The 20,852-nt window shown below is 56.1% G+C and overlaps 1 protein-coding gene across 1 annotated transcript in view; it reads left to right on the plus strand.

Moving 5' to 3' along the window:
• The first annotated feature begins 47 nt into the window (after positions 1–47).
• KATNB1 (katanin regulatory subunit B1) overlaps positions 48–20,852 on the plus strand; it is a 21,785-nt gene continuing 980 nt past the window's right edge. Inside the window, exons 1-18 of the mRNA XM_007468297.1 lie at positions 48–122; positions 4,414–4,544; positions 8,328–8,445; positions 15,054–15,154; positions 15,546–15,587; positions 16,225–16,308; positions 16,523–16,638; positions 17,084–17,155; positions 17,317–17,467; positions 17,642–17,832; positions 17,939–18,069; positions 18,489–18,539; positions 19,467–19,534; positions 19,634–19,753; positions 19,845–19,994; positions 20,186–20,262; positions 20,341–20,415; positions 20,648–20,764. Coding sequence (XP_007468359.1) covers positions 83–122; positions 4,414–4,544; positions 8,328–8,445; positions 15,054–15,154; positions 15,546–15,587; positions 16,225–16,308; positions 16,523–16,638; positions 17,084–17,155; positions 17,317–17,467; positions 17,642–17,832; positions 17,939–18,069; positions 18,489–18,539; positions 19,467–19,534; positions 19,634–19,753; positions 19,845–19,994; positions 20,186–20,262; positions 20,341–20,415; positions 20,648–20,764 — 1,835 coding nt within the window. The 5' untranslated portion in view covers positions 48–82. The remainder of the gene's footprint in view (positions 123–4,413; positions 4,545–8,327; positions 8,446–15,053; positions 15,155–15,545; positions 15,588–16,224; positions 16,309–16,522; positions 16,639–17,083; positions 17,156–17,316; positions 17,468–17,641; positions 17,833–17,938; positions 18,070–18,488; positions 18,540–19,466; positions 19,535–19,633; positions 19,754–19,844; positions 19,995–20,185; positions 20,263–20,340; positions 20,416–20,647; positions 20,765–20,852) is intronic.

Below are 20,852 nucleotides of genomic sequence, written 5' to 3' on the forward strand. Positions count from 1 at the left end.
GGGGGGGGGGGGATCCACCCCCACCCCACAAGGAAAGCACAGTCTACTGTGGGTGGAACTTAAGGTGCCAGCCAGCTGAAGGATGGCCACCCCTGTGGTCACCAAGACGGCCTGGAAGTTACGTGAGTGGTTTTCTTTCTCATCCCATTTACCCTGATAGCTGTTTGCTGCTGGGTGGCCTGAACCCCCAACTGTGTCTCCAGTTCTTGGCACAGGGGGAGACTCCACGCTTTGGAGTAAAGTAGACCAAGATGCAAATCATGCCTTTGGCGTTTTGTAGCTGGGTGACATTGGCCGGGTGACTTAACCTGTCTGAGGCTTAGTTTCCTGTCTGTGCTAGGAGATAATCACGTCTCCATTCTAGAGTTGCTGTGAGATTCAAGTGAGAAAATGAACATAATGAAGCACTTAGCAGGATTTCCAGTTAGGCTGGCAGGCGGGATGGGGCAAGAAATCCTGAAAGATGTTCTTGGCGTTTTCAGCCGTCCACAAGTCAAGCTCCCCCGTCAAATGAGGGCATCTTGGGCTGGGGGCTGGGGTGAGAGGATAGGCAGATGGATGCTGATAGCCTCTGGAATGTGCCTGAGCCCGGGCCCCACCCACCCCCACCGTTACTCTATACTGACAGCTCTAAACTCTTTGGTCTTAGGACACCTTTATGCTCTTAAAAATTATTGAGGACCTCAAAGAGTTTTTGTTTATGGGAGTCATATCTATCAATATTTACCATGTTAGAAATTAACACTGAGACATTTTAAAACACAAGAACGCAGAAACATGCCATTAGTGATGATGTCCTCACATGTCATATATCTCCTGGAAAACTTCACCATATTCTTGTGAGCAAATGAGAGTATAAAAGTCAAATTCCATCTTAGTATTATGATAAAAGTAGTTTTGTTCTCTTGGACCCCCAGAAGGATCGTGAGGATCCCAGTGTTCTCCAGATCGTATTTTGAGACCTGTTGCTCTACACGTTGGTGCTTCTGTGGGCTGTACCCTGCCTGTAATAACGGGTTGGCATAGATCTGGTGTGTCCAAACTGGTCACCCTCTGCTATGAGCTGCCCCTGGGCTGTTTTCAGAAGCTGGGGCAAGGCTCCTTCAATTTTTTAACTGTGAGAATCTGGGCAAAACTCTTTGCTGGGCCTCAGCATCCTCATTTGTAAATGAGAGGTTTGGGCCATTTTCAAATTGTTCCTCAGCCCTAGGGTTCTGGGGGAATCCTGTTATGGGCTCCCAAGGAGGGTATACTTTGGACAGAGTGGCTTTGTATTTATTGGAGTTATGAATGTATACCTTCAACAGCTGTTTTTCCTGAGAAACCAGGAAAGAACCAGGCACTGGGGAGACAGTGGGGGACAGAATAGACAAGGTCCCTATGCAGTGGGACTCAGAGCCTGGGGAGAGCAACAGGCAGGAATCAGATAATCACACTGACCCATCTCTCCTTGGAACCTAATTCCAAGCTGGAACAGTTAACAGTTGTGCTTTGAGTCAGTTAACTAGGTGATGAGGGGTGGGGGTAGGGGAGTGCTGTAGGCTGCCTAAACAGCATGTGCAAAGGCCCTGAGGCAGGAAGCTTGGTGCATTGGAAGGCCTCAGAAGAGGCCATGGGCTGCAGCACAGCAGTGGGGAGAATGTGGTATCACATACGCTGGTAAGGACATGTGTCTACAGGACCCCAGCCCTTCTGAGGTTTTGGCTTTATCTGAAGGGCAAGGCCAAGCCCTCAGAGCATTCAAGTGGGAGGTGATGTGATCAGGCATGTTGGGCATCTGCTGACAATTTCATGTGCACAGCAGTTTCCATGGGTATAAACTGTTTGAGAGCCCAAGCGCAAATGACCTCTGGCTCCTTGTGGCTCTAGAGTCTGGGGAGGATCAGAACGTGCTTGGCCAGCGTGAGGTCCTTGAAACCTAGTTCTTTGCGTCTTCTGTTTGGGGTGCAGGTGCGCAGTGCCTCTGGCCAGAATGCAGTGTTCCCCCAGCTCTGGCTGGGATGTGGGGTCCAGGTTGTGCCACCTGAGCTTGGGAAACTAGCATGGGCCTGTGCCACAGGGTAAAGCAGCAGCCATCAACCTGGCCTGCTGTGAGGATTTTTGTTTGTTTTTATTTGTTTGTACATTTAAATTCAGTACCCAGGCCTGGACCATTGCTGGATGCTGTCCTTCAGGCCAGAGTGGGAGCTCTTGGGCCAGTGCCCTATGCCGAGGCCTCTGCCTGGTGCCTGAAGTGTGCCCCCCTTTCCCCACCCCACCCCCCGGTCCCTCCAGGGCTCCAATCAGCCCCCTGCTCAGGCTGCTTGCAGGGGAGTGGTCTGAGCCCTTCTAGAAGGGCCCAACCTTGAAATTCTTCTCACCCTAAAGTCTGTGGTTCTTCAGGCTGGATGCCCTGTTTCAGGGACCATCTGATCAGGCTGGAGTGTGAAGACAAGAACCTTATCACTATCCCTACCCACTGTCTCTTACTGCCCAACCTAGAGCAGGTACCCAGGAAACATTTATATCATGCATTAATGGCTGTCTCTGGGGGCAGTAGTCCTGAGGTGCAGAGAGGGGTGGCAGTGCACCCAGGAGGCCCAGTGCAGTGGGGGCCAGCCAGGACTTTGCCTGGGAAGGGTGAGAGCCGGGGTGGGCAGTCAGGCCTCTAGGTAGGTCACACACACACAGGGCAGCGCATGCGGGGAGTGTCTTCAGGGAAGGGGAGAGGACCCCAGGCTGGGGATCAAAGTGCTCAGGGGGAAGGTGGTTTGCCCTCTAGCTGGGTTGGGCCATCAGTTTGGCCCAACAGAAGCTCTTGAACATATAAGTGTCTGTGACCAGAGCCCCAGAGCATCCAGGCATCTGTCCCTACAGTGTCCAGAGGACAGAAGGCTCCTTGGCTGAGGTGCGGACCAGAGAGAGGCCCAGCTTTCTCGAATCCAGTGGTGGGGTCCCCAAGGCCCTGGCTCAGGTTTGTGCCTGCTGGGAGCTCTCACCCTGCTGGGGCTGGCCTAGCCGGGCCTTGACGTGGGGTGTTGTCTGTGAGGTCAAGCCTGGAGCCTGGTGCCCTGGGCAGCTCTGACAGCCCCTGTGAGCCACGCCACCTGGCAAGCATCCCTCCTGGGCCCAGCTACCCAACCTTCCTGCCATCTGAAGCGGGCACCACAGAGACCCCCAGGCAGGGTGGAGGCCAGAGCAGGTGCCCAGGAGGGGTCTCTGCAGGGCAGCCGCACCGGCCTCTCCCTCAGAGTCACCCACGCTGGCCTCGCAGCTGCCTCAGGGTGTCAGCGCGTTGGGGTTTTCTCTCATCTGTATGGGGAGACCTGTTTCTTCCCTCTGCGTTCTCAGGAGCAGCTACTCAGGCCCTGGCTCAGAGGCCTGGGCTGCCTCTTGGTTCCTTGCCCATGTTTTGTTCCCTGGAGGCCCTGGCAATGTCCTCTGAATCATACGTCTGCTGCCCCCCGCAGTCCAAGCCAGGGGCCCTCGTGGCCGCCCACAGTGACCTTGCCTCCCACTCTGTCCGGTCGGCCCTCATACCTAGACCCCTCAGTTGGCTGCGTCCTGCTCCCTCCTCACCCAGCCCACCCTCCTGTGCCCTCCTGGGCCCCAGTGCCCGCTCTCCATGGCGTCTGGTACTCGGCCTGCCAAGCAGCCGCGAGCACTCAGCCCCTCGCAGCAGCCCACAGGCATGTCCTCACTGAACCCTCAGTAGCCCAGTGAGCCAAGCACTGCTATTATCCCCATTTACCCGATGAGGAACCCAGCACTCAGAGAGGGTGAGCAACTTGTCTAAGGCCATACAGCTTGCAATAGCAGAGCTCAGACCAGAACCCAGTCCATGATTCTGAAGCTGCGGGCTGAAGCCCTGGCTGAGCTCACCTGGGGACGGCTCGTCTGTGGTTGACCTGCACGGTTCTGAAAGTGTGTTCCCCAAAGCAGGAACACCAGGCGGCAGCTGAGAGACACTTAGGTGGTACATGGGTCAATATTTTTTGTTTTAATAATTGTTTTCATTTTTCTTTTTGTATCATAGAAAAAATAGAATGAACACATCAAGCTTAAAATTTCATGCATATTATTACTTAAACGACACAGCTAAATAAAGATAGCAAGTCAGTTTTAAAACTTGAGCATAGTAAGTCAATAACAGTACCTGTGGCTATACAGAAAAAGGAAAAAAATCATGAGGCCTAAGGGAAGGATGGAAATGACTGAAGTTGAGAAATAGTCATTTCTGTCTCAGGCCCAAACGCTGCCTCGTCCCACGGCTCATGGGGGTGTCTGGGCACCAAAGGGGAGCCGCAGGGGGCAGAGCCCTCCCGCTCAGCTTCGGGTGCCAGGGCTGGTGGCCGAGCAGGGCAAGGCCTAGCCCTCCTCCATGTGGCCTCTCAGGCCCCTGACTGCCTTGTCCCTCTGCTCTTTCCTGTATAGAGGAGATCGTGGCCCATGCCAGCAACGTGTCCTCGCTGGTGCTGGGCAAAGCCTCGGGCCGGCTGCTGGCCACAGGCGGGGATGACTGCCGTGTCAACCTGTGGTCCATCAACAAGCCCAACTGCATCATGGTGAGGCTCGGTCGGCAGGTGGGGCTGGGGAGAGGTGGGTGGGCAGGCCAGGGTTGGGGGCTGGGAGCCGGCAGCTTTGCAGGAACCCAGCACATCAGTGCCTTCCCCAGCTGTCTGCTCAAGAAGGCCCAGGACAACCCTGATGGCTGGGACAGTGACCCGTCCTTAGGAATGGGGTAGGGGGGAGGTCACCTGGCCATGGGACAGAACTCTGGGGAGCCTGCGTGAGAAGGCTAAAATAATCCCACAGACCCGAATTTGAGCCTCCCCTGCGCACTGGCCTATCCGCTTGCCTGTCAGTTACACGTGCGGCTGTTTTGATTCATTCCCCACCTCATTCCACAAAAAGGATCTGAGCGCCCCTGGTTGGAGCTGATTAGAGGACTGGTTCTTTGACAGTGTTACCGAACTTAGGTCTGGCTGCTCGCAGCTTGGAAGCCAATACTCGAGAGGCAAGTGTTGGTTGAAAGGTAAGGTTGCTTTATTCAGGAGGCCGGCAACTGGGGGGAAGGCAGACATGTATCCAATGGCCTACTCCCCCCCGTTGATCAGAGGGCAAGAACTTTTAAAGGAGAGTTTCAGTGGTATATAGGTGCTGGGAGGGTGCCATTGCAGAGCAGCACAGCCAGCTCTGACAGTCATCTTGAAATTGGTCATGCAGTGGTCTGATCAGCAGCATCTTTAGTACCGGGGCCTGTTTGTTCCCATTTCTTGGAGGCCAGTTCTTGGAAGCAGCTTATGTCATGGCTATAGTCTGGTCGTCATGTAGTCAACTTCTTTACCTGGTGGGAGTTTCAGTATCTACAGAAAAGCTCAAAAGATATGGTTCAGATTATTATACATAGCCCTTGAAGAGGAACTAAAGGTCCTTGACTTTGTGTAATGGCTAAGCTATTATTATTTGGTCTTGTTTGACTGCTTTCCTTGCTGCTTCTGCATTTTCCTCACTTCTCTGATTAAATTTATTCTTTGACAGAAGTTTCTCTACAGACAAAAGGCAGGCAGAGGACATGCTGGGAGGTGTGTCTGTCCTAGGAAGGCCCCATAGGGTCCTGCTCCATTTCAGTGGCACTCTCTCCCTGTACACAACTATATTCAACGCCAAGAACTGTTTTTCAATACAGGAAAGTGTAAAGGAGGGAAAAAACAAAAATGAATCACATATAGTTTGATTATCTAAAGACCATTACATTTGGTATTTTGGTCTGTGCCCTTCTAGGTACGCATGCATGTGTGTGCAGACTTGTGCCTGTATGTACACATGCACACATGCAAACATGCCTACGTGTACACACACACAAACGTATAATAGTATGTTTCCAGAACACTATCTTACTCTTCTGTAGCCTGTTTTTTTAAAAAAAAATAACAACACCGTCAGCATTTTCCTGTGTCAACAAATATCCTTTTACGATATGATTTCTAAAAGCTTCGCAGTATTTCATCGTAGGGATGAGCTTGGCCACGCCTGGTTCCCAGCGTGGAAGTCATTGCCGGTTTTTTGGCTCTGCTCAGCTGCAGTGGGGAACATCCTCCTCTCCCTAAATCTTTGAGCAGATCTGCGACCTTCACATTGAATCTGTGGGTGTGGCATGTTTTAAAAGGCTTTCAAAACATATTGCCAAACTGCCCTCTGGAAATCAATTTACATTCTCACCAGCAGCACAGAAGCCTGCCCTCTCCTGCCACAACCTTGCAGCACAGGGCAGTATCAGTCTTTTGACTCTTGGCCAAGTAAAGATAAAGATAAAAAGCAGCGGGAGGTGATATTTATTTATTTACTTATTTATTTGGTTGCATGGGGTCTTAGCTGCGGCAGTTGGGCTTCATAGTTGCGACTCACCGGCTCCTTCGTTGCGGCACGCGGGCTCCTTAGTTGCAGCTCCTTAGTGGTGGCACGCCGGCTCCTTAGTTGTGGCATGCATGTGGGATCTAGTTACCCGACCAGGGATCAAACCCCAGCCCCCTGCACTGGGAGTGCGGAAGTGCAGATTCTTATCCACTGCACCACCAGGGAAATCCTGGGAGGTGATATTTATTAGTAGAAACTAAATCAGCTCAGTGTTCTTGTGAGGTCCAGCGGACAGCTGAGATCTGACCCGAACCACGGCCAAAGTTAAGGACAGAACGGAAAGTGTTTTGCTTCACTTTGCTTTGGGGGTTCAAATGTGTTTCCCCTCTCTGAAATGCCAAAGTAACATACACCAATTGAAAAAGAATCAACAGAGGCTGACAAAAAATGGACCTGAAGTGGCCCCCATGCTCTCGCCCTCAGAACAGCACAGTGGACAGCGTGGGGTCTGGCCTCTAGACTAAGCCGCTTATACCAGGTGCCGCTCGCAGGCCTCCAGCAGGCCTCATCCCCTCACTCGCCACAGAGCAGGCCTCTCAGTGCCTCAAACTCACCAGGTTCTTTCTCACGTCAGGTGTATACACACGCTACCACCTCTGCAGGCAGTCTTTGCATTTCTGTGTGTTTTTGACTGTGAGTGAACTTGTATAGCTCCCTGACCCACACATCCCTCCCTGGAGACAACCGTGGCTCCCGATTCCTCTGTGTCCTTCCAGGATTGTTTTATACATTTGCAAGCAAATGTGTATGCCTGGTCCCCTTCCCCTTCTTAGTTTGCACAAATGCTATCGAACGACATATACTGTCCTCTACCTTTTCTCACCTAAGAGCGTTGTGGAGATTAGTCTTTCTCATATTCAGAGGGTGCCTCGTTCATCCTTGTGGCTGAATGCTATTCCATTGCATGGGTGGCCACAGCTTATCTAACCAATTCCCTGTGATGGGCATATATATTGTTTCCAGTCTCTTGTCAGATTTACGGCAAAGAATGACCTTGGGTCTGTGTTGTTTCACGTGTGTTGCGTGTGTGTGGGGTAAGCCCCAAGGTGGAGTGGCTGGTGTGCAGGGAATGTGCATTTCTAAATGTGGATAGATTTTTGCCTAATCGCCCTCCATGGAGTTTCTACCCATTTATACTCCTGCTGGTGATACTGGGGAGTCGGGCAAGCTGCTTGTAACTGTCTGGCCTTTGGGTCATTCTGCTGAGGAGCAGTTTTCCCCTACTGTCCCCAGTTCCCATGGGAACATGGTCTTAGCAAACGCTGATGGCATCACCACTGTGCATTCGGTGGCCAGTGCTGTACGGGGAGTGACAGACACCACGGATTTCAGATTCCAGCCTCCTCTCCAGAAAGCTGGAGGTGCCAACACCTCCCACCCCCATCCCTGGGCTCAGCCCTGCCCAGCTCTGGCCTGGTCTGAATTGGGGGGAGCCTCTGTGTCTCCCAGCAGAGTCACTCCCAGGTCCCCTGGGTTCCAGAGTCCCTGCCTGAGAACATGGCTGGGTCCTCCAGAGGGGGCCGCCCCTGGGGATCCGTGCATTCCAGAGGGGCTAGGTGTGTGCCGCTGACAAGCCAGGCCTCAGTTCTGCCGTGGTTTCCCCTCCTAAGGGCCGGGCCGGGCAGAGAGTGGAAATGGGAGCACAGCCCAAGTGGGCGATGCTTTGGACTTTGGACTAAAAGGTCAGCTGCCCCCCTCCGAGGGGCCCAGGGCCACTTCTGCAGGTGATGTTCATGTCAGGAGCACAGGGGTGATGGGTGGAGCATGACTGAGGTCTGGCCCACTTTTAGCCCTGGGAGCCGAGAGGCCTGGGGGTGGCTCGGTCTAGCACAGGATCCCTGCTTGACATGCCTCCCAGGGATCCAGATTTTAGGGCCATAGCTGGGGGTCTGTTCACGCAGAGTGCTGAAGCTGCCACCCTCTCTTCACAGAGCCTGACGGGTCACACGACCCCAGTGGAGAGCGTACGTCTCAACACCCCTGAGGAGCTCATTGTGGCCGGTTCCCAGTCGGGCTCCATCCGCGTCTGGGACCTGGAAGCTGCCAAAAGTAGGTGTCTGCACTTGCCTTCCCCCCACACACACCTGCAGTCGTGCATGTCCTTGGCTTTGCTGTCCAGCCGCTTCCTCCAGGAAGCCTGTCCTGACTAGGTTTGGTGCTTTTCTCCTGGGGGCACTGACCAGACAGTGTGGCGACTCCCCACCCCTGTTGACCTGGCAGCAGTGACGTGCATTGCTGTTTGAGTGCTGCCACTGAGGGGGCGTTCTGTAAATGTCTGAATGATGGACAAATGTGTGCATGGGTGGGTGGGTGTCTGTGGATTCAGAACCTGGAATGACATCAAGTGCCACCAGGGACCACGCAGGACTCGTAAATGAGTGAGGGGGCTGTGTGTGGAGAACGGGCTGTGTGTGTGTGCCTCGCTCCCGGGCGTCCCCACTCAGCTCCAGCTAACTGTTGCCTGCAGGAATGGGGCCTGGGCGGCCAGACTTTCTGTTTCCTTGTGCTTTGTTTGTTTTAATTTAGTTTTCATCTTTATAGAAGTTATGCATAGTCTAAAAAGGCAAATGCTGGTAGTTCACAAATGGTCACAATGGAAAGAGGAAGCCTTGCCCCATTCCGGCCCACTCTAGGGGCCTCAGCCTTCTGTCCTTTCACCTGGTGAGTGCTGATCGCCTCCGCTTTTCCAAACAATGTGGATATACTGCAGTTTCTTTTCTTTTTAAAAACACTTCATACATTAGCTGCACCATCCTCCTACAGAAAAGGAAAATTGAGCTCTCTGTGCTACCCCGGCTCTGTCACTCACAACATTTCCCCCCCATCCTCCCTGAATCACCTTTTAAATACTCAGTGTTTATGTTATCAGGACCTATAGGTATTATTCAGAGCTGCCTGTATGTATTTCTTTTCTTTTGATAATTTTGTCTCCCTGGAATTAATAGTTGTTCTATCTCTTTTTCATCTGCATGTTTTCTGTGTCATCGTTACTAATCCAGCCCCAACTTCTCTGCCAGAAGAGTAAGCCTCCTCCTTGAGTTTACCCCCAAACCCATCCCATCATTGAGGTGTCTCTTCCCAGAGCCTCTGTCCCCAGGTCCTAGTGGCCTGGGAGCTCCCAGGCCTGCAGCCCAGCTGCCATCCTGGGGCCCTTGTCTCCTCCCCGGGGAACTCTCTCCGACTCTGCCACACCGGATCCCACGTTGTCACTTTTCTTGGTTCCCCGACTCTTTTAGGTGCGGCACATCCTTTCATAGCTTACTGTGAAAGGGTACACTGCAAGCACAGTTTTAGAGGCTGAAAATGACTTTATTCTTTTCTTTTTTGTAAGTTTATTTATTTTATTTTTGGCTGCGTTGGATCTTCCTTACTGCGTGTGGGCTTTCTCTAGTTGTGGTGCGTGGGCTTCTCCTTGCATTGGCTTCTCTTGTTGCAGAGCACAGGCTCTAGGCACATGGACTTCAGTGGCTGTAGTGCGTGGGCTTCAGTAGTTGTGCCATGTGGGCTCAGTAGTTGTGGCTCATGGGCTCTAGAGCGCAGGCTTAGTAGTTGTGATGCACAGGCTTAGTTGCTCCGTGGCATGTGGGATCTTCCCGGACCAGGGCTCGAACCCGTGTCCCCTGCATTGGCAGACGAGTTCTTAACCACTGACCCACCAGGGAAGTCCCTGAAAATTACTTTATTCTAAAACCCACCCCCCTTTTATTTTTAAGAGTTTGAGTATAGAATTCTAGGTTGGGAATACTTTTCCCTCCGAATTGTGAAGGTGCAGCTCCGTTGCCTTTTAGGTTCCAGGGTTGCTGTGGGGAGGTCAGTGCCGTCTCATCCCAGATCCCTCTCATGGGACCTGCTTCTTTCCTCCTTCTGCCTCTCTCTCTTTACAGGTTTGTAGGATCTTTGTCCCAGCGTCCTCAGGTTTCACAGAATAGGCCTTGGTGGGCCTATTCTCATCCCTATGCTGGATCCTCATTGGGATCTTTTGGTCTGTAAACTTATGCCCTCAGTTCTGGGCCAAGTGCGGAGTCCTGCCTTCCCTGGAAGGGGGGCTCCTCTCAGCCTTGCTGGCTGTTGCTACACAGCAGTCTGGGCACAATGTTGCCAGCTGTACAGATTTTTCAAGTGAAGCTGGGAATCTGGACATTTATGTGGAATCCACCCATTTCTGAAGGTTGACAGCTAATTCAGCATATTTTTCAAGGGCTTCCCTGGCGGCACAGTGGTTAAGAATCCTCCTGCCAGTGCAGGGGACACAAGTTCTAGCCCTGGTCTGGGAAGATCCCACATGCCGCAGAGCAACTAAGCCCGTGCGCCACAACTACTGAGCCTGTGCTCTAGAGCCTGTGAGCCACAACTACTGAACCCGTGTGCCACAACTACTGAAGCCCGTGTGCCACAACTAGTGAAGCCTGCACACTAGAGCCCGTGCTCTGCAACAAGAGAAGCCACCGCGAGGAGAAGCCCGCGCACCGCAACAGAGCAGCCCCCGCTCGCCACAACTAGAGAAAGCCCGCGTGCAGCAGTGAAGACCCAACGCAGCCAAAAATTAATTAATTAATCAATTAATTAAAAAAAACATATTTTTCAGAATACTCTGCAGGCTGACAGAGGTCCAAGTAAAACCTGTTTGCTCCCTGCTTTTTGCCAACCTCTAGTCTGGACCTTCCAGCATGCCAGGCGGGAGGCCATCCCCTACCTGAAGGACAGGAGAGGAAAGGGTGACATGGATTTTGCCGAGTCTGCCTCTTCCAGAAGAGATGCCCCCCTTGCCTGGCTGAGACTTAAAGGTCATTCCAGGCCTCTACTCTGGTGCTTGCTCTACCTCTGCTGCAGGATGGCGGCCATTGGCCATGCATGCCTGGTGGCCGGGTTCATCCTGCTCTTGTATAGGTGATCCTCAAGAAATGACCTCAACCTGAGCCTCTTGGGTGGTGCTTGCCCACCCAGTGACGGGCTGTTTAAGAAAGACAGAACCCCGGGACTTCCCTGGTGGTCCAGTGGTTAAGAATCCGCCTTCCAGTGCAGGGGACACGGGATCAATCTCTGGCCAGGTAGCTAAGATCCCACATGCTGTGGAGCAACTAAGCCTGCGCGCTGCAACTTCTGAGCCTGCGCACTCTGGAGCCCACGTGCCACAGCTAGAGAGCCTGCGTGCGGCGACTAAGACCCGATGCAGCCATAAATAAATAAACAGACAGAGTCCCAGGCTCTCTTAGATAATAAACAGGGGCTGAGTGCTTAGCATCTCAGCACACGGTTAAATAAATTTATTTATTTATTTATTTTTAAAAAAGCAGAAGAAGAAGACAGAGTCCCAGGCCCTCTTAGGTCATGAAGAGAGGCTGCATGCTTCACATCTCAGCACGCGGTCCCACTGCCTGGCCACACACAGGACCCACAGTGCGGGGGCATCGCTGGACAAGGGGCCAGGGAGGAGCAAGCCTGGGCTGGCTGGGCTCCAGCTGAGAAAGCAGAAAGGCTTGGGCAGAAGGCGGTTCATTTCCTGGGAAGCCTCTGCCTGGACCCAGATCCCAGTGGGGGGCACCAGCCATTCACCTTTCACTGAGGAGCAAGGGAAAAAGAGAGTGCTCTGCAACAAGAGAAGCCACCGCGAGGAGAAGCCCGCGCACCGCAACAGAGCAGCCCCCGCTCGCCACAACTAGAGAAAGCCCGCGTGCAGCAGTGAAGACCCAACGCAGCCAAAAATTAATTAATTAATCAATTAATTAAAAAAAACATATTTTTCAGAATACTCTGCAGGCTGACAGAGGTCCAAGTAAAACCTGTTTGCTCCCTGCTTTTTGCCAACCTCTAGTCTGGACCTTCCAGCATGCCAGGCGGGAGGCCATCCCCTACCTGAAGGACAGGAGAGGAAAGGGTGACATGGATTTTGCCGAGTCTGCCTCTTCCAGAAGAGATGCCCCCCTTGCCTGGCTGAGACTTAAAGGTCATTCCAGGCCTCTACTCTGGTGCTTGCTCTACCTCTGCTGCAGGATGGCGGCCATTGGCCATGCATGCCTGGTGGCCGGGTTCATCCTGCTCTTGTATAGGTGATCCTCAAGAAATGACCTCAACCTGAGCCTCTTGGGTGGTGCTTGCCCACCCAGTGACGGGCTGTTTAAGAAAGACAGAACCCCGGGACTTCCCTGGTGGTCCAGTGGTTAAGAATCCGCCTTCCAGTGCAGGGGACACGGGATCAATCTCTGGCCAGGTAGCTAAGATCCCACATGCTGTGGAGCAACTAAGCCTGCGCGCTGCAACTTCTGAGCCTGCGCACTCTGGAGCCCACGTGCCACAGCTAGAGAGCCTGCGTGCGGCGACTAAGACCCGATGCAGCCATAAATAAATAAACAGACAGAGTCCCAGGCTCTCTTAGATAATAAACAGGGGCTGAGTGCTTAGCATCTCAGCACACGGTTAAATAAATTTATTTATTTATTTATTTTTAAAAAAGCAGAAGAAGAAGACAGAGTCCCAGGCCCTCTTAGGTCATGAAGAGAGGCTGCATGCTTCACATCTCAGCACGCGGTCCCACTGCCTGGCCACACACAGGACCCACAGTGCGGGGGCATCGCTGGACAAGGGGCCAGGGAGGAGCAAGCCTGGGCTGGCTGGGCTCCAGCTGAGAAAGCAGAAAGGCTTGGGCAGAAGGCGGTTCATTTCCTGGGAAGCCTCTGCCTGGACCCAGATCCCAGTGGGGGGCACCAGCCATTCACCTTTCACTGAGGAGCAAGGGAAAAAGAGAAGCCAAGGGCCCTGATTTCTCAGCCATGACTTTCATGCATAAGGGAATGTGAGGAATTTCTTGAGGTGGGCAAAGAATGGAAACTGAAGACCTCTGGAATTCCTGAGCCCTGGACTCCCAGAGCTGGCTGCTCTACAAGGAGCTTGTTACACAGCTCAGACCCCACTTCCGGAGAGCCTGACTCAGTAGTGGGATGGGCCCAGACTCTGGCTTTCTTAAGCTTCTAGGTGGTTCTGATGCAAAGCCAGGTCGGCACTGTCTCCTTATATGACAGATGGACAAACTGAGGCTCAGGGAGGGCCCTGAACTTGATAATCAAGACTCTGTGGCTGGGGGTGGCAGAATCTGGGACTCGAATCCTGGTGTCAAGACTCCCATCCCAGTGTTGTCCGCCTTGCCATTTGCGGGGGGTTCAGCGATGGAAGAGAAACTTGCCCGTAGCATCCTCGGCAGGAAGAGCTAAGACCTCAGGCCCACCTCCACCCCCAACCCACCACAGTGTGAATGGAAATGATACAGAGGCAAACTGGCATCCCACATGCAGGAAGGGGTTCTTAAAGGGCTTCCTTACTGTCACATCAGTTGCCCATCACTGGAGGGTTCAGCTACTCGGCTGCAAGGGTTTAGAGATTCCCATGTGGGTCAGACAGACCCCGGAGACCCCTCCACTCTGCAGCTCCTGGATCCTGCGACCAAGTCCGGCCTCAGGAGGCCTGCCGAGAGCCCTCCTGGGACAGAAGACCAAGGGCAGAAATCACGCCGGAAGAATGTGTTCCTGCCTGCTTTCCACAGAGCAGCCAGAGGGTGAGGGTGGCTCAGCTCAGGATCCCACAGGAAGGCATGCTTCATGAATGTGAACCTGCCACATCCTCTCAGGGTGGGCCAGGACTTTGGAAGCCTGGCTTGTGGGATGCAAAGCAGGTGGGCTGGCGGGGGTGGTGTGGACTGGGGCAGGAGCCAGACGAGTCTCCTCCCTCCAGGGCCTGGACTGGGCAGCATGTGTCCGAAGTCCCCTTGGCCAGCCAGGCAATGCTGAGCCCCCGAGACAACTACAGGGAGTGAGGAGGGCAGCTGCTCAGGTTTTGGTGCGGTTGAATCTTGTCCTTTAGGCATTACATCTGGGGTCTGCTTGAACACCTCCTCCAACAGACAGCTCACCACCTCACAAGGCAGCCTGTTTCACCTTGGCGCAAACCTAAGGATGGCTGGACTGCCACACCCCTTGGCACCAGCACTCCTGGGGTGGACAGTTTCATTCAAACAGCTGAATTATAAATCTTATAAAAAGCAAGATACATGACGCCAGAGAGAAGAGGCAGACTTGAGTGGTACCAGAGAACACTGAGACAGAAACGCAAGGTTTGCCTGCAGCCTTCCTCATCTGCCACCCACTAACATCCTGTTCAACGACCACCGCCTCCAAAAAGCCCCCCTGGATTTCTCTTTTCAACCTAGCAGCTTCTCCCCCAGCTTGGACCTCTCCTGCGTCTCTCTCCTTGCACTGTCTCGGGTGTGGTGGGATGCCTGGCAGACCATAAGCTCCACGTCCACATCCACAGGGCCTGAGCCAAGTACAGTAGTTACCTGGCTCTGCTGACTCTGGGGCTTCACTCTCATGAGAGCATGCTGGGACAAGCCCAGAGGTGCAAGCTGCGGGGAGCTTGCAGGGAGTTTTCTGAGGGCTCGGGTAATGGCAGAAATGGCTAGCATCTCTCGAGAGGAAAATGGGAAAGTTAGTTGTTAGGGTGGTAGGACTCTGGTTGATTTTTCTCCCTGTTGTGAAAGTCTGTGCTACTGTTGTGTTTTTCTGTGCAGTCAGTATGAAAGCACACACACAAACGAACACAACAGCCCTTGCTCCACCAGCCATCCTGTTTGCCTCTCACACCATTGTCTCTGCTCTCTTCCTTGTTAGTCCTTCGCACACTTATGGGACACAAAGCCAACATCTGCAGCCTGGATTTCCACCCGTATGGCGAGTTTGTGGCCTCGGGTTCCCAGGACACGAACATCAAGGTGAGCCACCACTCTGCACCCTGGCTCTCCCGCTGGGCCAAGCAGCGGGACTGGGACGGTGTGTCCCATCTGGGGTGGGGGGGTGGGCGGGCTTCGGCTCTTCAGGGGACATCTTCCCCGTGTGGCAGCATCCATGCCCTCCCAGGGCAGGGATGTGGAAGCGTTTGCCAGACATTTCTGCTCGGGATGCCCAGCTTTAGTGAGTGGTTTCCAGACCCCTGTCACTTGGAGGTATAATGACCTGTAGGTGCCCAGAGCCCCTCTCTGCTCATGGCCACATGTTACCCTCCGACCCAGGCTCCAGGACTTAGCTTGACTAGGCCTCCCCAGCCCAGCCCACCTTGGTTGTGACCTGTCCTGACCCTGCCCTCCTCTGCTCCTCTCCTCACAGCTCTGGGACATCAGGAGGAAAGGCTGTGTCTTCCGATACAGGGTAAGCAAGGCACCCTCTGTCCGTCATTCCACAAGCACCTTGCAGGCGCGGAGCATGGGGTGGTGCCCAGACCCTGGCAGGGGCTGGAGGGGACTGTTGTCCAACCTGGGTGAGAACATGAGAAACAAGTGTCCAGATGAGAAACATGCATCTGGAGCAGAGCAGGAGTGCGGTGGGTGGTCCACCTGGAACCCCGGCTTTCCGTGACTCCCCGCAGAGCTGTGTTTACCAAACTGTGCTCCACGGTTTGCAGGCTGCTAACAGGTGTCATTAAGTGAAGGGGGTTCCTGTTCATGAGTTTGGAAGGACTGGGTTTAATCATTATTTTGGGGGGTTTCTAGACCCTTTGACATTAAGAGGAGGCATTTAACTCTCCAAAAAGAGACACAAGACACATTGCTTCCCAAACTGTCAGACCACGCAGTGTTGATTTCCTGGAGCGTCCTGCAGGACTGGGGGTCCGTGACCGCATGTGGAGAAGTGTCCCTCTGTGACATCTCCCGCATGTGGCTGTCAGTCCCCTCCTTGCCTGCTCCCAGGAAGCACTGCTTATGGAGGGCAGGGAGGAGTGGGTGGTGGGGAGAGAAGTCCGCTGGGCCCAGGCCCCTCGGGTGCTCACGCTCTGTCCTCCCGTCAGGGGCACAGCCAGGCCGTGCGGTGTCTCCGGTTCAGCCCCGACGGGAAGTGGCTGGCATCAGCCGCAGATGACCACACGGTGAAGGTAGGTCCCGGCCTGACCCAGGCCCAGGGCTGGGGACTGGGGTCTGCTGATCACACTCAGGTTGGGTCCTCACCTCCCTCCTGATCAGGCTCGCACATCCCGAGCCTGCCCAGAGTGGGAGGTGGTTCGTGGATAAAGAGCTCGGGCTGGATTGGAGGGCGAGCGGGCAGCTGAGGGCCAGGCTGGCCCTGACCTCCACCGTGGCCTGCCCCAGCTCTGGGATCTGACTGCTGGCAAGATGATGTCCGAGTTCCCTGGCCACACGGGGCCTGTCAACGTGGTGGAGTTTCACCCCAATGAGTACCTCCTGGCTTCTGGCAGCTCTGACAGGTGAGGAGAAGCAGGGCTCGTCGCCCGTGACTGCTGTCCCTCACATCCCTGTCCTCTGGCGTATATCTGTCCCCAGTCTGTCTCTGTGTCCCAGGGTGTCATATGATCCCAGGTAGGCTGAATTAACTGCTAGCCAAGCTGGGATGGGACCCGGGTCACATCTCTCTCCCAACTCTGGTTCCCTGGCCCCAGTGTCCTGGGACTTCATGGTATGTCTGGATCCGGCCCCAGTGTCCTGGGACTTGATTGCGTGTCTGGATCCAAGGCCCATATTCACCTCCCAGGTGCCGAGTCCCCTCTTGCTGCCTGTGCAGGGCCAGCCGTGGCCCCAGGCATTGCTCTGAATGGCCGTGACCTGGGGCGGCAGGTGTCTGGAGAGAAGGGGGCCTGTGTGGAGGCCAACACATGGCATTGGCTTCCCAGCACAGCCTGGCTTCCCTTGCAGGACCATCCGTTTCTGGGATCTGGAGAAATTCCAGGTGGTGAGCTGTATCGAAGGGGAGCCAGGGCCTGTCAGGTAGGCGGGCTGCTGGGCAGTGGGCCAGGGCCCTCCTCCCGGGCAGTGGGGTGTGGCTGCAGGTGGACCTTTCCCATCTCCGCTTCCGCTCCCTCCCGTCCTGGGCTCCCCGCAGCCTCTCCGGTGTCTCCTGACCCACGGCCCACTCTCGCCTGGCCCAGGAGCGTCCTCTTCAACCCCGATGGCTGCTGCCTGTATAGTGGCTGCCAGGACTCACTGCGTGTCTACGGCTGGGAGCCCGAGCGCTGCTTTGACGTGGTCCTCGTCAACTGGGGCAAGGTGGCCGACCTGGCCATCTGCAATGACCAGCTGGTGAGAGAGCCACCGCCCACCGTGCACCCTTCCGCTGGGCCGCTCGCCTGCCTCCCCCTCAGGCCCCCAACTCCCACCCAGCCCCGGGGGTGTCCTGCCCACCCCCCCACCCCATCCCCCCATCCCCCAGCACCACCGCGAAGGGTCCCGCCCCAGCTCTGCCGCTTCCCGCAGATAGGTGTGGCCTTCTCCCAGAGCAGCGTCTCCTCTTACGTGGTGGACCTGACGCGGGTCACCAGGACCGGCACGGTAGCCCCGGAACCCATGCAGGACAGCCAGCCCCCGGCGCAGCAGCCGCCAAACCCCAGCGTCCCGCTTCGGCGCATCTACGAGCGGCCCAGCGCCACCGGCAGTGAGCCTCAGAGGTGGGGTGCTCGGGGCCCCGGAGGGCGCTGTGGGGCGCAGGAGGCGGGCCCGCAGCCCCTGCCTCACCGGGGCCCCTGCCTCCTTTCGGCCCGGCCTGCTCCCCAGGGTGAAGCAGAACTCAGAGAGCGAGCGCCGCAGCCCCAGCAGCGAGGATGACCGGGATGAGCGGGAGTCTCGGGCGGAGATCCAGAACGCCGAGGACTACAACGAGATCTTCCAGCCCAAGAACAGCATCAGTGAGGCCCGGGCCCTCCCCTCCGAGCCCCAGCGTTCCCCTCTGTGAAAGGGAGGCAGATGGTCCTTTCTGGGGATGGCGTCCATGTTGCTGCACTCCCTTAGCTTAATTCCTAACCCATGTCTGGGCCCGGGCTCTGTTCCCAGGTCCTCTAGGCCCCAGCAGAGGCCCAGCAGCTGCTCAGTGCTCGGCCTGCCCCGAGCAAAGGAAGGCCCAGTGGGGCAAGGGGCCAGGGAGGGGCAAGCCTGAGGGTTCAGGGCCCGGGAACGGGTCGGTCTGCAGCTGTGTGCGCGCCTGGGAACCACCTTGCATCCGCCGCATCCTGACGGGCCCAGGGCCCCCGGCTGGCTGGGCCCTGAGGGCTCAGACAACAGCCCTGGGCTGACCCACATGAGTCCCCAGCCCCCTTTACCTCTGCAGGTCGGACGCCACCCCGAAGAAGTGAGCCCTTCCCAGCACCCCCGGAGGATGGTGAGTCGGGGGGCAGAGCCTGGCCTCCCAGGGTCCCCAGCTCCCTAGTCTTCCCCTCCCACAGCACAGTTTCCAGCCTCTCTCCCACTGGATCTTTTCCCTCCACTCGCCCAAAAGCACCTGCTGTGTGCCAGGCCCTAGTGATTGAGCGTGAAAAGGCAGGTAGGTGCCCCCGTCAGGAGCCCACACCCAGTGAGGAAGGCGAATGGTAGGCAGCCACAGGGGAGGAAGGAGCCGGGAGTGGTGAGAGGCTCTGGGGCCCGTGCAGATGGGGGGCCGTGAGGCTCTGAGGAGGCGGCACATCAGGCAGGCCTGGGGGCCAGGTGAGGAGACAAGGAGGGAAGAGCCTCAGGTGGGAGGGAGCCAAGAGGACAGCGGGGGCTTGGGGTCCGGGAGCAGGAGGCCAGGCCTTGCAGGCCCTGGGTTTGGGGGGCTTGGGGTTTTGCTGCTGGAGGGTTTAAGAAGGGAGAAAACCTGATCTGCTCACTTACAATTGGAGAAGGCGGCCGGGCGGGGCACCCTCATCCTCCAGCCCATCCCTCCCTCCCCTGCTTTCTCCTCAAGGGGCCATCCTCTCGTGCCCCTCGGGCTGGGTTCCTGAAGGGCCTCTCTGTCTCCCGCGCTCCCACTCACCATCCCCTATCCACTCATCGCTCCCCTCTCAAAAACACTCCTTTCCTAGTGAGGCAACAGGAGCGCCACCCCCTGGAGCTCCCTGGGTCCTGTCCACACATAGTGCTTGGCACCTGCTTTCTACCACCCTGTGGCTGAGTGGGTGGTAAGGGAGGGGACAGGCCCATCCTCGGCCCCCAGGCCTCCCGTCAGAGGTGCCGCCCACAGCCTCAGCCCCAGCCCTGCCATCTGCCCGCCCGCCCGTCCCTTCTCATGGCCTGACCTGACCCACTGATCTTTCCCTTCCGTCTCCAGACATGGCCACAGCCAAGGAGGCAGCAAAGCCCAGCCCAGCCATGGACGTGCAGTTCCCGGTGCCAAAAGTATGTCCAGGTGGAGCGGGCAGGGTGTGGGGCTCGGAGAGGGGCCAGAGTCCTGAATCGGCGCTGGGGTGGCCCTTGCTGAGCCCTGGACCCCTCCAGCTCGAGGTCCTGTCCCGGCCCCCAGTCGTCACTTCCACCCCTGCACCCAAGGCTGAGTCTGCCATCATCCCTGCCACCCGGAATGAGCCCATCGGACTGAAGGCCTCCGACTTCCTGCCTGTGAGTGGGGGGCCCAGGCTGAGGGCGGGTGGAGGCCCGTGGGGTGAGGGCAGAACTTGGCTGCCAGCATCAGGGCACCCGTCACATGCAGGCCGTGAAGATCCCCCAGCAGGCGGAGCTGGTTGACGAGGATGCCATGTCACAGATCCGCAAAGGCCATGACACCATGTGTGTCGTGCTCACTAGCCGCCACAAGAACCTGGACACCGTGCGGGCCGTGTGGACCACGGGTGACATCAAGGCAAGTGCCACCTCTGCCCGGGTTTGGGGTTGAGAAGAGGGCTTCCCGAGGGGCACAGGGGGAGCTAGGTGGCCCCTGTCACCACGCCGAGCAGTCTTATGACCAGCCCGCAGTAAATCCCATCATCACGCCACACCCAGGCAGGGCCACTCAGTCCCCGGTCCCCTCTGACGGGTGCTCTGTTTGCACAGACGTCGGTGGACTCGGCCGTGGCCATCAATGACCTGTCCGTGGTCGTGGACCTCCTTAACATTGTCAACCAGAAAGCGTAAGTGGCTATGGCGGGGGGTGGGGGGAGTGGGCAGGGCCGGGCACTGAGGGCACGTGTCCCTGGCCCTCTCCCCAGCTCCCTGTGGAAGCTGGACCTATGCACCACCGTCCTGCCACAGATCGAGAAGCTTCTGCAGAGCAAGTATGAGAGGTACGGGTGGGGAAGCCGCACCTGCCTCCCAGCAGGGAGGGACCGTGGGAAAGACCCCCAGGGCCGGTGCCCTTGTGAGGTGGCCGTGCAGCATTGTTGGGCCCTCCAAATTTGAGAGGACAGAGTGAAAATGAGCCCATGCTGCCTCTCTGATCCTGTTTCTGCCCCCTTTGTCTCTGTGTACCTTGCTCTCTGTCTATTTGTGACTCCATCTATCCCCCTGCCTCTGAAGCTATGTCCAGACGGGCTGCACCTCTCTGAAGCTGATCCTGCAGCGGTTTCTGCCCCTGATCACAGACATGCTGGCGGCCCCGCCCACCGTTGGTGTGGACATCAGTCGGGAGGAGAGGTGAGGAGCCAGCGGCGTGTGTGGCAGGGGTGCCACGTCAAGCGAGAGCACAGGCCTGGGGGCCCAGCCTGCTTGTTGGTGGTCCTGC

This window comes from Lipotes vexillifer, unplaced genomic scaffold (assembly GCF_000442215.2).
Source record: "Lipotes vexillifer unplaced genomic scaffold, Lipotes_vexillifer_v1.1 scaffold1347, whole genome shotgun sequence".
In the NCBI taxonomy this organism is placed as follows: Eukaryota; Metazoa; Chordata; class Mammalia; order Artiodactyla; family Lipotidae; genus Lipotes; species Lipotes vexillifer.